We start from the raw sequence: 15,517 nt of genomic DNA, 5'->3' as shown, positions 1-15,517 counted from the left end.
TGAGCATGAATGTATTTTAATAAAACTACACTGAACTGTGAATTATAATTTTAACATCACAAAGGAGTCTTTTAGATTTGCTTTGCAAACACTGAAAAATGTAAAAATATACAACAAAACATTTGCATATCATGGGCCCTGTGGAAGCAGGCGGTGGGCTGGATTTGGCCTGCAGACCCTAGTTTGCCGTCCCCTGCTCTAGAAGGATAAATAGATGTTTCCCAGGGAGAAAAGAGAAAGCAAGACATTCTAAAACATGCATGCTCTGAAACTATGGAGCTATTAAAAGATGGGGTAGATGGGCTGCCTTGGTTCATGGTATATTCCTTGCTCATGAGATAATCTATACTACCTTTTGTTTCTGATAAACAAGAGGATTCATGTGTGAAATGGAGTTTGGATGAGGCAAACTCAAAAGGCTTTTTCCAACCTTCATTCAGTTGGTTATTGATTGAATTGGGTTTAACCATGGATTCTGGGTTACCATTCTAAATTGAAGGAGACTGTAACAGTCAGAAAGAACATTGGTTTTGAAGTTGGACTTCTGAGTTAGCTAGTAAGTGGCAGAACCTTGGCTTTTGTTTTGGGTTTTTATATTTATTTATATATTTATCTATTTATTTATTTTTGAGACAAGGTCTGGCGGTCTCCCAGGCTGGAGTGCAGTGCTGTAAGTAGCTGGGACTACAGGCGCACACCCCATGATGGCTAAATTTCGTATTTTTTTGTAGAGACAGGTTTTCACTATGTTGCCCTGGCTGGTCTTGAACTTGTGAGCTTAAGTGATCCTCCAGCCTCGGCCTCCCAAAGTGCTGAGATTACAGGTGTGAGCCACCGCGCCCAGCCTAGAACCTAGATTTTATGTGGCCAAATATTTACTGTATTGAGCATCTCAGTTTTCTCATTTCTATTGTGAGACCATTAATAGTATCTACCCTAGGGTTATTTTGAGGATTTCATTTAAATCATATACATGCATATACAGCACAATGTCATATAATAAACATTCAGCACATTTTGGCTACTATGGTTACCTATATCCTACTACCCACCTAAACTTGCCCTGCTCATTTAGTTTATAAGCTTTTACAAGTATTGCAGGCAGAGGTCCATCCAGATGTGAGGTAGGCCTAAGGTGAGGAGGCTGAATGATTCATTTGACACTTATTAAATGGGTTAATTTATGTATATTTACAGTAGTGCCTGGCACATGGCAAATGGTATATAAGTGTTTGCTATCAATAATATATGTGTCAGACCTAAGGGATATAGAGGCAGCTAAGAGTTCCTTGTCTTAGGAATCTCCAAGTCCAGTGGAGGGAGATGGGTAAATAATAGATACAGATCAATATGTTAAGTGCATGGTAGCTATTATACAGTGTATGTTATGGTGACATGGGGTTGCGTGATGGAGAAAGCCAATGGCTACCTACCTACATGGGGTCTTCCAACTGTCATTTGAGCCTTGAGAGCTTAAGAGCTTCCTCTAGCCAGTCTGGTTCAGGTGGATTGCATTGCTCATTGTGAACACTTTCCTCCCTGATCATAAAAATTATACTGTGGAAAAATCATGAAATACAGATGTAGTATAGGAAAATATCCACAGTGCCATCGTCCACAGAAAACTGCTATTATGTTTTGGTACATTTAGGCTCTTTTCTCTGTACATATTTTATAATTAAAACCAGACTATAGATACTTCTATATCCTAGTTTTTTATATAAGCTACCAATGAAAAATTATTATTTTCAATGATTATATAACAATAATCATTTAGAAATGCTGTTAACATTTTTTGTTTGTTTTGAGACAAAGTCTGTTCTGTCTGCCAGGCTGGAGTGTAGTGGTGCAATCTCGGCTTCCTGCAACCTCTGCCTCCCGGGCTCAAACAATTCTCATACTTAAGCCACCCCGGTAGCTGGGACTACAGGTGTGTGCCACCACACCCAGCTAATTTTTGTATTTTTAGTAGAGGCAGGGTTTTGTTATGTTGGCCAGGCTGGTCTTAAACCCGTGGCCTCAAGTGATCCGCCCACCTCAGCCTCCCAAAGTGCTGGGATTACAAGCATGAGCCACCGTGCCCAGCCCTCCCTAACTTTAAAGCCCAAATTTGCAGAATTTACGGAAATGCTAGAATTTATCAATAATTTTGTTACAGCAATTACCTATTATTATTGAACATTTAAGTTGTCTAACGATTTTCCCAATTGAAATAATACTACAGAAATGTCTTCATATATTAATCTTCATCTCATTAAATTTCAAGAAGTAGAATTACTAGATTATAATTTCTTTGTTTTCCTTTTAAGTGGACTGCCTCTGATGGTGATTATTCATAAATCCTGGTGTGGAGCTTGCAAAGGTAAGTGTAAGTGCTCAATCTAAATACAAAACTCAGATGTGTTGTCAAATATTAACATTTAACAAATATTGGCACTGACTCTGGCCCAGCACTACTGACTGTTTAAGGAATACTAAAGAAATATATGACATAGATTTCCTGCCTTCATGAAATTTGCAATTATATTTGGAGGGGATTTTAGGGAACGTAAGGGGATTAAGATAGTTATGTCAGGCCAGGCATGGTTGCTCACGCCTGTAATCCCAGCACTTTGGGAGGCCGAGGTGGGAGGATCACAAGGTCAGGAGTTCGAGACCAGCCTGGCCAATATGGTGAAATGTCTCTACTAAAATACAAAAATTAGCTGGGCGTGATGGTGCGTGCCTGTACTCCCAGCTACTTGGGAGGCTGAGGCAGGAGACTCGCTTGAACCTGGGAGGTGGAGGTTGTGGTGAGCCGAGATTGTGCCACTGCACTCCAGGCTGGGTGACACAACGAGACTCCATCTTGAAAAAAAAAAAATAGTTATGTCACGTATGGGATTAAGTGCTAAAATATCACATGAACAATACATATTATAGGAAGCTGAAATGTACAGAGACATGAGAAGGATGTAGGAACCAAATTAGAACCCAAGTTATCTGACTCTGGGGCATGTGTTCTTTCTGCTATACCACCTTGCCACTTCTGTAGACAGGTTTTTTCTTTTATTTGGTATGCTACACTTAAAGTCCTAGATGGAAAAGGAGTGTAAAAAATAGTTAGTGGAAAAAGCCAGGTGCATGTAATCCCAGCACTTTGGGAGGCTGGGGTGGGAAGATCACTTGAGGCCAGGAGTTGACCAGCCTGCCCAACATAGTGAAATCCTGACTCTACTAAAAATACAAAAAAATTAGCTGGGTTTGGTGGCACGTGCCTATAGTCCCAGCTACTCAGGAGGCTGAGAATTCCTTGAGCCTGAGAGGTGGAGGTTGCAGTGAGCTGAGATCATGCCACTGTACTCCAGCGTGGGCGACAGAGTGAGACTCTGTTTCAAAAATATTAATAATAGGCCGGGCGCGGTGGCTCAAGCCTGTAATCCCAGCACTTTGGGAGGCCGAGACGGGCGGATCACGAGGTCAGGAGATCAAGACCATCCTGGCTAACATGGGGAAACCCCGTCTCTACTAAAAAATAGAAAAAAAAAAAAAAAAAAAAAACTAGCCGGGCGAGGTGGCGGGCGCCTGTAATCCGAGCTACTCGGGAGGCTGAGGCAGGAGAATGGCATAAACCCAGGAGGCGGAGCTTGCAGTGAGCTGAGATCCGGCCACTGCACTCCAGCCTGGGCGACAGAGCAAGACTCCGTCTCAAAAAAAAAAAAAAAAAAAAAAAATTAATAATATATATACACATATATGTATGCACACACACACAGATATACACCTGTGGCAGACTCACTCTATTGTCTTTCACTTCAATGGTTTTTGAAATGTAACTATGAAAAGCAAATAATGCTTTTCCCGCCATTTGTATGCCATTATCCTTATACTATAAATGTGGTAACAGCTTCAGAGAAATGAAGTCAGTCACTCAAGGTCACATAGCTATGCAGATTCAGAATCCAGGTAGGCTAATTCTTCTTTTTTAGAGTGTAAAAAAAAGTTTGTTATGTGAATCAACTCAGTAAATGTCTAAACTACCAAAGAGAAATAGTGTTGCTTATGTTTATTAAGGTTTGGTTGTGACAATGATGTTTTTTCTTCTATTCCAAAATCTTTTCCCCCCCAGCTCTAAAGCCCAAATTTGCAGAATCTACAGAAATTTCAGAACTCTCCCACAATTTTGTTATGGTAAATCTTGAGGTAAGACTTTGAGAGTTTCTCCTTTCTACTATGATTTTAAGACTTTTAAAATTAGCATCATTCATGCATATTCATTATACCTTCATTAGTGGTATAAAAGTCAAATTTATGTATGTGTTTTTCTCTTGACCTCTAATACTAAGGCTTGCATCAGATATGTTAGAAAACCATCTAACATCTATTTCTGGGAGGAACTAGGAGAGGAGAGATCGAATAAGATGACTAAATTTTTTTTTTTTTTTTTTTTTTGAGATGGAGTCTTGCTCTGTTGCCCAGGCTGGAGTGCAGTGGTTCAATCCTGGCTCACTGCAACCTCCTCCTCCCGACTGGCTGGGATTATAGGCACGTGCCACCATGCCCAGCTAATCTTTATTTTTTAAATTTTTTTTAATTTTTGTTTTTGTTTGTGTTTTTGTTTTAGATGGAGTCTCACTCTGTTGCCCAGACTGGAGTGCTATGGCACCATCTTGGCTCACTGCAACCTCCACCTCCCGGGTTCAAGCAATTCTCCTACCTCAGCCTCCCCAAGTAGCTGGGACTACAGGTGTGCAGTACCATACCAGGGTAATTTTTGTATTTTTAGTAGAGATGGGGTTTCGCCATGTTGGCCACGCTAGTCTCGAACTCCTGACCTCAGGTGATCCACCCACCTTAGCCTCCCAAAGTGCTAGGATTACAAGCAGGAGCCACTGCGCCTGGCCAATTTTTGTATTTTTAGTAGAGATGGTGGTCTCACCATGTTGACCAGGCTGGTCTCAAACTCCTGACCTTAAGTGATCTGCCTGCCTCGGCCTCCCAAAGTGCTGGGATTACAGGCATGAGCCAGCATGCCCAGCCTTAAAATGACTAAATTTTAAGGTCCTTTTATCCTTAGTTTATGATTCTGACATGTTTTACATCTTTGTAAAGCTAGACTAAAGGTATAGTCATATATGCAGACCACAACTTTCTGCAAAATGTGATTCATTTGAGCACCTAATCTGTGCTGGGCTTATATGTGCAGCCTGCTTGTTTCCTTATGAAAATAGCTTTTACATACCTCATATAGGCTACAGGTCTTGGAATCCTGAGTCATAGAATGTCAGATCTTAAAGTTGGAAGGGATTTTTAGGCTATTGGTACTATCCTCATTTTACAGAAAGAACCATCTTAGGCCTGAAGCAGGTATGTGATTTGGTCAAGATCACAGAGCCTAACAGGTGATAAGAATAGGTACTCTCACCTAGCCATGCTCCCTTTTAGGCCATACGTTTCACGTATGAGGTACTCAGATGCTCTATGATAATACCACTAGCCATAAGTTTCTGTGAAAATAATGTTTGCTTGGGCCAGGCACAGTGGCTCACACCTGTAATCCCAGCACTTTGGGAGACTGAGGTGGGTGGATCATGAGGTCAAGAGTTCGAGACCAGCCTGGCCAATATGATGAAACCCTGTCTCTACTAAAAATATAAAAAATTAGCTGGGTGTGGTGGTGCGTGCCTGTAGTCCCAGCTACTAGGGAGGCTGAGGCAGGAGAATTGCTTGAACCGGGAGGCGGAGGGATGTTGCAGTGAGCTGAGATGGCGCCACTGCACTACAGTCTGGGTGACAGAGTGAGACTGTCTCAAAAAGAAGAAGAAGAGGGAAAAAAAAAAGATAATGTTTACTTAAACATAGGTCTGGGAATCTTGTGAAGACATTAACAGTTAACAGTCAGGCAGCTAAGGGATTATGCTTATACAGCTAGTGGATAGCCTGAATGCTGATACCCCTCACCATAGCAGTTATATTCAAAGAAATGACCCCATTTAACCCCTGAAATGGGAACCACATCATAAATTGTAAAATTATTGATTGCCTTTGCACATGAATTCCTCACCACTTTCTGTGGTGAATTAGGATTCCTACTCAAAGGAGACAGTAATAACGTCTCCAACTTCAGAAATTTCTTAAAAAGAAAACAGATTGTGTTGGTTTTTAATCTCCTGGGAGGACTATGAGTCTACAACTGTAACTAAAATGCCAGTCTTATTAATTCATGCACTGAAGAAATACTATGTGCAAGTCAATGATGTAGGTACCAGGAATATAGCAGTGAACAAAACAGACAAAATTTCCTCGTTGAAATAACATTCTAGTGTGGGAAGACAGAAAGTTAAGTATTTTAGAATATGTCAGATGGTGGTAAATGCTAGGGCTAAAAAAGAAAAGTGGAAGGGACGACTGCAGTTTTAAATAGATGGTTTGAAAATAAAGGGATATTTGAGCAAAGGCCTGAAACAGAAAAGGGAGTGAACCATGTGGATAATAATGGGGGAAGTGTGTCCAGGCAGAAAGTAAGAGCAAGTCCAAAATACGTTAGGATGCCTGGCTTGTTTAATGACAGCAACAGCAAGAGGTCAGTGTGGCTGACCTTGTTAAGTCCTGAAGAGGACTTAACAAGGGGTGGGACATTAAGTTAGAGAAGTGCCTAGGTGATAGGTCATGTAGGGCCTGCAAGGATTTGGGGTTTTGCCCTTACAAGTGGGGAAGCCACTGAATGGTTTTGAGGAGAGAGAGGACATTATCTGATTTAAGGTTTACATTGAATCTTAATAGGATGAAGAGGAACCCAAAGATGAAGATTTCAGCCCAGATGGGGGTTATATTCCACGAATCCTTTTTCTGGGTAAGGCACATGATCTTAACCTGGGAATCCATGATGTGGATGGAGAGAGAAATGAATCAAGGCACTGACTTCACCTAGTGAAACTATACCACGATGACCACAAACAAACAAAAACCAGTTTCAAGGGAGAGTGGGGGAGTTCTGAATGCTAGAACTACAAGTTTGAAGTAAAACTTTTCCCATTAACTAACTGTTTTTGTGAGCAATGACAAAAGTTTGGCCGGGCACAATAGCTCATGCCTGTAATCTCAGCACTTTGGGAGGCCGAGATAGGTGAATTGCTTGAGTCCAATTTGAGACCAGCATGGGCAACATGGCGAAAGCCCATCTCTAAAAAAGTACAAAAAGGCCGGGTGCGGTGGCTCAAGCCTGTAATCCCAGCACTTTGGGAGGCCGAGACGGGCGGATCACGAGGTCAGGAGATAGAGACCATCCTGGCTAACATGGTGAAACCCCGTCTCTACTAAAAAATACAAAAAACGAGCCGGGCGAGGTGGCGGGCACCTGTAGTCCCAGCTACTCGGGAGGCTGAGGCAGGAGAATGGCGTAAACCTGGGAGGCAGAGCTTGCAGTGAGCTGAGATCCGGCCACTGCACTCCAGCCTGGGCGACAGAGCGAGACTCCGTCTCAAAAAAAAAAAAAAAAGTACAAAAATTATCCAGGTGTGGTGGCATGCTCCTATAGTCCCAGCTACTTAGGAGGCTGAGACAGGAGGATCAATTGAGCCTGGGAGCTCAAGGCTGCAGTGAGCCATAATCACGCCACTGCCCTTGAGCCTGAATGACAGAAGGAACCTGAATGACCCTGTCTCAAAAAAAAGAAAAGTTTGATCATTTATTCACTCAATAACCATCTGTGCATCAGCCATATGTCAAGCGCTGTATTAGGCACTACAGAGACAGATACAAGCCAGAATTCCCACCCTTGAACCTATATTGCTGCTAAGGCAATGGAATAATATAACCAGACAAATGTCTTTCCACAAACAATTCCACAAAAATATCCACAAGAGATATTTAATGACCACCTAATCTTTGTTCAGCATAAATTCTGCTAGATTTTATGGGGGATAGAAATCAAAATCATCAAGTAGAAAAGGAAGCAGAAATGTGGGAGGTATTATGGTGAGGTAATGGGCTGCAAACATGGGCAGATCTTATTTCCCAGAGAGCCTGATGTACCATATAGTGTCTGAAGTACCTGTCTATTGTAGTTACTGCAAAACCCTGTGTCATTTTGTCTATAACAGATCCCAGTGGCAAGGTGCATCCTGAAATCATCAATGAGAATGGAAACCCCAGCTACAAGTATTTCTACATCAGTGCCGAGCAAGGTATAGTTATGCTGAAGGGAGGGAGGATTATTGCTAGATTGAACTAGGATGAACCACATGCAAGGCCTGTGATAGGGAAGTAAATCCAGCATGTTAGCTGAGCATCTCCTGCATGTCTATAGCTTTTAGCTAGATCCTATGTAGGATACAGGAGAAAGATGAGACTGAGCCCCTTCCCTTGGAAGAGCTGACTGACCCACAGGCAGCTGTGAAGAACTGAGGCACACAAGTGACTGAGGTAGTCACTTGCCCATAGTTTCATAGCTAACAAGTAGCACAGCCAGGATTTGAGTCCAGAACTTAGTTTTTTTCCTACTGAGCTAATACTGTTTTTCCTATGAAAATTCAGAGGAAGAGGAGTAGTGTTAGGTGAACAAGTCTAAGAGGTTTCATAGATACTAAATTAAATAGGCTGGGCGCAGTGGCTCATACCTGTAATCTCAGCACTTTGGGAGGCCGGGGCGGGCAGATCACTTGAGGTCAGGAGTTCAAGACCAGCCTGGCCAACATGGCGAAGCCCCATCTGTACTAAAAATACAAAAAGTAGCTGAGTGGGCCAGGCGCAGTGGCTCATGCCTGTAATCCCAGCACTTCGGGAGGCCGAGGCAGGCGGATCACGAGGTCAGGAGATCGAGACCATCCTGGCTAACACGGTGGAACCCTGTCTCTACTAAAAATACAAAAAATTAGCCGGGCGTGGTGGCGGGCGCCTGTAGTCCCAGCCACTCAGGAGGCTGAGGCAGGAGAATGGTGTGAACCCAGGAGCCAGAGGTTGCAGTGAGCCAAGATCGTGCGCCATTGCACTCCAGCCTAGGTGACAGAGCGAGACTCTGTCTCAAAAAAAAAAAAAACAACCCTGAAACTTAAATGGACCTAGAAGGATAAAAATTTTATCTCTGGACAGATATGAGGAGGACATTTCAAGCTATGGAAGTGAAGTGAGGGGGGATATAGCCCAACATAGAGAGTTTGTAAGGCTTGCTAGAGGATTAAGTCTTAGAGAATGAGACCTTGTCAGTAGTAGAATGGGAAAAGCATGTTCCAGGAGAGAGAAGAGCACCAGCACAAACAAGTGAAGGAAGTTTGCAATCATCAGCCAAGTCATGCTTTTTTGTTCTCTAATCTTTGAGCACAGTGATTCTGGAGGCAGGGGTTGGAATTCATGCCATGTATTGTTGCTGTTTTCCTTTTCCCCTCATCTATGAAAGGGAGTTTCGTGCTAAGTTGCCATGTGTCCCTATTGCCATGCCAGGACTTTATGATTTGAGTCCTTGATACTCTTATTCTCAGACTAGGGATGGGGAAGAGATCTGTGAAAGCTATTACCTTCTTCCCCTGAGTAAGGAGAATGTCATGTTCCTTAAACAAATGCAGATCACTGAAGATTGGTATCAAAGGGAAATTTTCCACGTAGAGAAGGGCAGCTGGGCTTTAGGTCTCCAATTCTTGTATCTTGAGATTCACCTTCCCTTTAGAATTTCATCCAAGTTACCACTGCTGTCTCTACACTGACATAGTCCAGATGTGAACACGAGACCCTCCCCTGAATCCTCCATCTCTCAGCTGACATGAAACTGGAACATTCAAACCTAGCTTTACTAAAGGCATAGGCAAAACAAAAAAGAAACAACAAACTATATTATCTGCCTCTTATAAGCTTTATGGGTTGGCTTTGCAAGATTCATAGACTCTGGCTCAACCCAGCTCCTGGCCTGCCATTATATAGGGGTGCTTTGTAGTACCACCACTCAGGAGCCTATACTGAAATAGCTGTCCTCCTTGAGTCTAAATCCATAAGCAGGATGCCCCAAGAGAGATAAGAAGTTTCATCTCGAGTCTACTTAAGGCCCTCCTTCCAGGTTTCTCTTTGTTTTTTTTGTTTTTTTTGTTTTTTTTTGGCCTGAGAACTTGGCTTCATCCATGTGTAGTTGATACTGGAAATGACGACCCCTTTCAGTAGGGACACCCCCGTCCCAGCACACACACCGCTCAGTGTAATCTGTGACCTCCCCAGGAAGTAAAATAAGTGCAGCATTCATCCACAAGATACAATGGGGGACGGAAGGAAGGTGTTTCCTCTTCCCTGGGGGTCAAGTGAACATCTATAGTCTAGGATAGGGGATCAGCTCTAATCCTAGAGGGTAAGCCAAAGTAACTGCTAAGATTTTGGTATGACTTCATAGTTGATAAAGCACTTTTATTATCTATTCTCCCGTTTAACTTTTATAATACTGTGTGAGGTGAGTTATATTGTTCTCATTTTATAAATGAGGAAACAAATTCAAAGAGATGAATGACTTGCCAGGGCCAAAATCCAGAGCTAGATCTTGAGTCCAGATCTTGTACTCCTCTCATATTTCTTCTGAAACATTTAAAAGTATACATTGGTTGTTAAATGTCAAATATTACTTACTTCATACTTTTTTCCTCCAATCTTTATTTCATAGTTGTTCAGGGGATGAAGGAAGCTCAGGAAAGGCTGACGGGTGATGCCTTCAGAAAGAAACATCTTGAAGATGAATTGTAACATGAATGTGCCCCTTCTTTCATCAGTTAGTGTTCTGGAAGGAATGCAGCAGGGGAGGGAATATTGAGGAATCATCTAGAACAATTAAGCCAACCAGGAAACCTCATTCCTATCTACACTGGAAGGAGCGCTCTCACTGTGGAAGAGTTCTGCTAACAGAAGCTGGTCTGCATGTTGGTGGATCCAGCAGAGAGTGGCAGACTTTCTTCTCTTTTTCCCTCTCACCTAAATGTCAATTTGTCATTGAATGTAAAAAATGAAACCTTCTGACACAAAACTTGAGCCACTTGGAGGTTTACTCCTCGCACTTAAGTATTTGAGTCTTTTCCCATTTCCTCCCACTTTACTCACCTTAGTGGTGAAAGAAGACTAGTAGCATCTTTTCTACAATGTTAAAATTGCAGAAATAGCTTATCATTAAATAACAAATCCTAAGTGTAAATCAGTAATTCTACCCCCTACCAAGGGGGTAGCCTGTTTTTCCCTTTTTCCTTCTGGGAATAATTGTGGGCTTCTTCACAAATTTCTACAACCCCTTTCCTCTTCTCATGCTTGGGTTTCCCTGTGTGCACATATGCGTGTGCAGGACTGGCTGTGTGCTTGGACTCGGCTCCAGGTGGAAGCATGTTTTCCCTTGTTACTGTTGGAGAAACTCAAACCTTCAAGCCCTATGTGTAGCCATTTTGTCAAGTCATCAACTGTATTTTTGTACTGGCATTAACAAAAAAAGAGATAAAATATTGTTCCATTAAACTTTAATAAAACTTTAAAAGGAAATGTGCTGTGATGGCTTTTTGTTATTAGAAAAGGAGGGAGGGATGGAGATCACTTCAGGAAGAAAACTAACCTAGAGGACCTAATCTAGGAGTCCCATCCTAGGACGCCTGCTCATTCACCTCCCACATTCAAATGAGCACAATGGCTCATCTCTTTTACTTTTTAAATACCTGAATTTCCTCTGTCCGCACTATCACTGTTTTAGCACAGGGCAGGCTTTTTCTCTCCTGGACTATTTATTGCTATAGCCCCTTAACTTGCCTACTGGCTCTAAATTCCCTCCTCCTACAATCTATCCATATTACTCCCCTGTTTAAAACCTTTCCTGGCTGGGCATGGTGGCTCACACCTGTAATCCCAGCACTTTGGGAGGCCAAGGTGGGCAGATCACCTGAGGTTGGGAGTTTGAGACCAGCCTGGCCAACATGGCTACTAAAAATACAAAATTAGCCAGGTGTGGTGGCGCATACCTGTACTCCCAGCTACTCAGAAGGCTGAGGCAGGAGAACCACTTGAACCTGGGAGGTGGAGGTTGCGGTGAACCAATATTGCACCATTGCACTCCAGCCTGGGCAACAAGTGTGAAACTCCATCTAAAAAAAAAAAAAACCACACACACAAAAACCCTTTCCTACCATCTTTAAGGTAATAGTATTAATGGTAGGAAATATTTGAACTCAGTCTGTGCCAAGTACTCTTCTAAGTGCTTTATATATGTTATCCCATTTAGTTTCACTTCAGTACTCCTAACAGCCCTGTGAGAAAGGTATTACTGTAATCCCAGAGTACAGAGGAAGAATTTGAAACATATGAGGAAGCCAAGACACAGGATAAAGTCAAGATCTTTACCATGGCCTTTAAGAGGCTGCCTACTTCTTCAACCTCATTTATTCCCATTTATGTCTTTGCATTATGTGTGACACCAAATTGCTTTCAGTTCTCCTGACAACATGCTGTTTTATGCTTTTCTATCTTCATTCATCTTGTTTTCCTCAGCCTAAAATATGTTCTTTTTGTTCTTCCCTTCCCATCCATTTTGAGCCACTTCTTCTGGAGAGTCTTCCCTAATCTTTCTCATTAGGATAGAATATCCTTTCCCCAATACATCTATCATAGCCCTGGACCACTTTATATTGAAGTAACCCAATTGCACATCTGGGGCTGTCATCAGGTCGCCATTCTCCTCTAGGGCAGAAGCTAGTCCTCTGTCCTGTGTACCTAAAACTTTCAAGTGACTTGCTAAGGTCTATGTTAGGTTCTTTTCATCCGTTCTCTAAACGCCATCAGTGGTCCTGTGGGATAGGTATTAGTAGCCTCATTTTAGGGGGGACTTTAGAGAAGGCAAAGACTAGCCAGGTTCTTTTGTTGTTGTTGTTTGAGGCAGAGTTTTGCTCTTGTTGCCCAGGCTGGAGTGCAATGGCAAGGTCTTGTTCACTGCAACCTCCACCTCCCAGGTTCAAGCAATTCACCTGCCTCTGCCTCCCAAGTAGCTGGGATTACAGGTGCCCGCCACCACACCCGGCTAATTTATTTGTTTTTGGTTTTCTTCCGAGACGGAGTCTCGCTCTTGTTGCCCAGGCTGGAGTCCAGTGGTGCTATCTCGGCTCACTGCAACCTCTGCTTCCTGGGTTCAAGCTATTCTCCTGCTTCAGCCTCCTGAGTAGCTAGGATTATAGAAGCCCCCTCACTATGCCTGGCTAATTTTTGTACTTTTAGTAAAGATGGGGTTTCACCATTTGGCCAGGTTGGTGTTTGAACTCCTGACCTTCAGGTGATCCACCCGCATCAGCCTCCCAAAATGCTGGGATTACAGGTGTGAGCCACCGAGCTCAGCAGACTTCAGGTTCTAAACTAAGTAAATACTGGATTCTTTTTTTTTTTTTTTTTTTTTTTTTTTGAGATGGAGTCTCGCTCTGTCGCCCAGGCTGGAGTGCAGTGGCCGGATCTCAGCTCACTGCAAGCTCCGCCTCCCAGGTTTACGCCATTCTCTCGCCTCAGCCTCCCAAGTAGCTGGGACTATAGGCGCCCGCCACCTCGCCCGGCTAGTTTTTTGTATTTTTTAGTAGAGACGGGGTTTCACCGTGTTAGCCAGGATGGTCTCGATCTCCTGATCTCGTGATCCGCCCGTCTCGGCCTCCCAAAGTGCTGGGATTACAGGCTTGAGCCACCGCGCCCGGCCGTAAATACTGGATTCTAACCAGCACTGTCTGATTCCAAATTCATGGTTTTCCAACTACATTACTTACTTTATGTTCTGAGGTAGATGTCTCATTGGAATGAGATTTATCTTTCCTTCCTTCTTTCTTTTTCTTTCTTTCTCTTTTTTCTTTCTTTTTTTTTTTTTTTTTATTTGAGACGGAGTATCGCTCTGTTGCCCAGGCTGGAGTGCATGCAGCGGTGTGATCTCGGCTCACTGCAACCTCCGCCTTCCGGGTTCAAGCAATTCTTGTTCTTCAGCCTCCCCATTACCTGGGATTATAGGGATGCGCTACCATACCCGGCTAATTTTTGTATTTTTTGTAGGGATGGGGTTTCACCATATTGGCCAGGCTGATCTTGAACTCCTGACCTCAAGTGATCCACCCGCTTCGGCCTCCCAAAGTGTGGGATTACAGATGTGTGCCACTGTGCCTGGCATTTTTTTTTTTTTTTTTAATTTTTAGACAGGTTCTTCCTGTCACCCAGGCTGGGGGGCAGAGGTGCAATCTTGGCTCACTGCAACCTCTGCCTCCCAAGCTCAAGCAATCCTCCCATCTCAGCCTCCTAAATAGCTGGGCCCACAGATACTAGCCACCACACCTAGCTAATTTTAAAATTTTTTGTAGGGACGGGGTTTCACCATGTTGCCCAGGCTGGGGGACAGGAGTTTTCTTTTTTCTTTTTTTTGAGACAGAGTCTCACTTGGTCACCCAGGTTGGAGTGCAGTGGTGTGATCTCAGCTCACTGCAATCTCCGCCTCCTGAGTTCAAGCACTTCTCCTGCCTCAGCCTCCTGAGTAGCTGGGATTATAGGCATGTGCCACTACGCCTGGATACTTTTTGTATTTTTAGTAGAGACAAGGTCTAGCCATGTTGGCCAAGCTGGTCTTGAACTCCTAACCTCAGGTGATCCAACCACCTTGGCCTCCTGAAGTGCTGGGATTACGGGCGTGAGCCACTGCACCCAGCCCAGGAGTTTTCAATCTGGGGTAAATAGACTTTACATGGAATACATGGGCACAGAAACTTCAGTGAATTTTTTTCTAGATCTTCATCTTCCTAAAAGTGATTTCCTAGGATTCCTCAAAAAATTAAAATCATCATGTGATCCAGTTAATTCCCCCTCTAGGTATATACCAAGGAGAATTGAAAACAGAATCTTGAACAGATTATTTGTACAACCTGTGTTCATAGTAGCATTATTCACAACAGCCAAAAAGTGGAAGTAAACCAAGCGGTTTACTTGGTAAACAAAAGGTGTTATGTACAGACTGGGTGAGGTGGCTCACGCCTGTAGTCCCAATGCTTTGGGAGGCTGACAAGAGGATCACTTGAGCCCAGGAGTTCGAGATCAACCTGGGTAACATAATAAGACCCCGTCTCAATAAAAAAAAGTAAAAATAAAAACGTATGTACATGCAACAAAATATTATTAGTCTTAAAAAGAAAGGAAATTCTGACATGTGCTACAATATAGATGAACCTTAAAGATGTGCCAAGTGAAATAGGTCAAGCACAAAAGAACAAATATTATATGATTCCACTTACATGAGCTACTTGAAATAGTCAAATTCCCAGAGACAGAAAGTAGAATGGTTGATGCTAGGGGCTGGTGGGAGGGTGAATGGGGAGTTAGTGTTTAATGGATACAGAGTTTCAGTTTGGGAAAATGAAAAATTTGTGGAAATGGATGGTGGTATTGGTTGCCAAATAATGTGAATGTACTTAACACCACTGAACTGTACATTTAAAAATGGTTACAACAGTAAATTTTATGTATATTTCACCACAATAAAGGTGATTTCCCAGGAAATGTCATCAACATCAGGGGTCCCCAGGCCCCGGGCTGC

At 42.9% G+C, this 15,517-nt stretch overlaps 1 protein-coding gene across 1 annotated transcript in view; it reads left to right on the top strand.

Annotated features, from left to right (window-relative positions):
* TXNDC12 (thioredoxin domain containing 12) overlaps positions 1 to 11,469 on the top strand; it is a 36,108-nt gene extending 24,639 nt beyond the window's left edge. The window contains exons 3-7 of the mRNA XM_010370421.2: positions 2,310 to 2,362; positions 4,109 to 4,182; positions 6,763 to 6,832; positions 8,082 to 8,165; positions 10,613 to 11,469. Of these exons, the coding sequence (XP_010368723.1) occupies positions 2,310 to 2,362; positions 4,109 to 4,182; positions 6,763 to 6,832; positions 8,082 to 8,165; positions 10,613 to 10,692 (361 nt within the window). The 3' untranslated portion in view covers positions 10,693 to 11,469. The remainder of the gene's footprint in view (positions 1 to 2,309; positions 2,363 to 4,108; positions 4,183 to 6,762; positions 6,833 to 8,081; positions 8,166 to 10,612) is intronic.
* Positions 11,470 to 15,517: the final 4,048 nt, after the last annotated feature.

Source organism: Rhinopithecus roxellana, chromosome 12 (genome assembly GCF_007565055.1).
Source record: "Rhinopithecus roxellana isolate Shanxi Qingling chromosome 12, ASM756505v1, whole genome shotgun sequence".
Lineage (NCBI taxonomy): Eukaryota > Metazoa > Chordata > Mammalia > Primates > Cercopithecidae > Rhinopithecus > Rhinopithecus roxellana.
The sequence above is the reverse complement of the archived record's forward strand: the minus strand, read 5'-3'. Positions and strand labels throughout refer to the sequence as shown.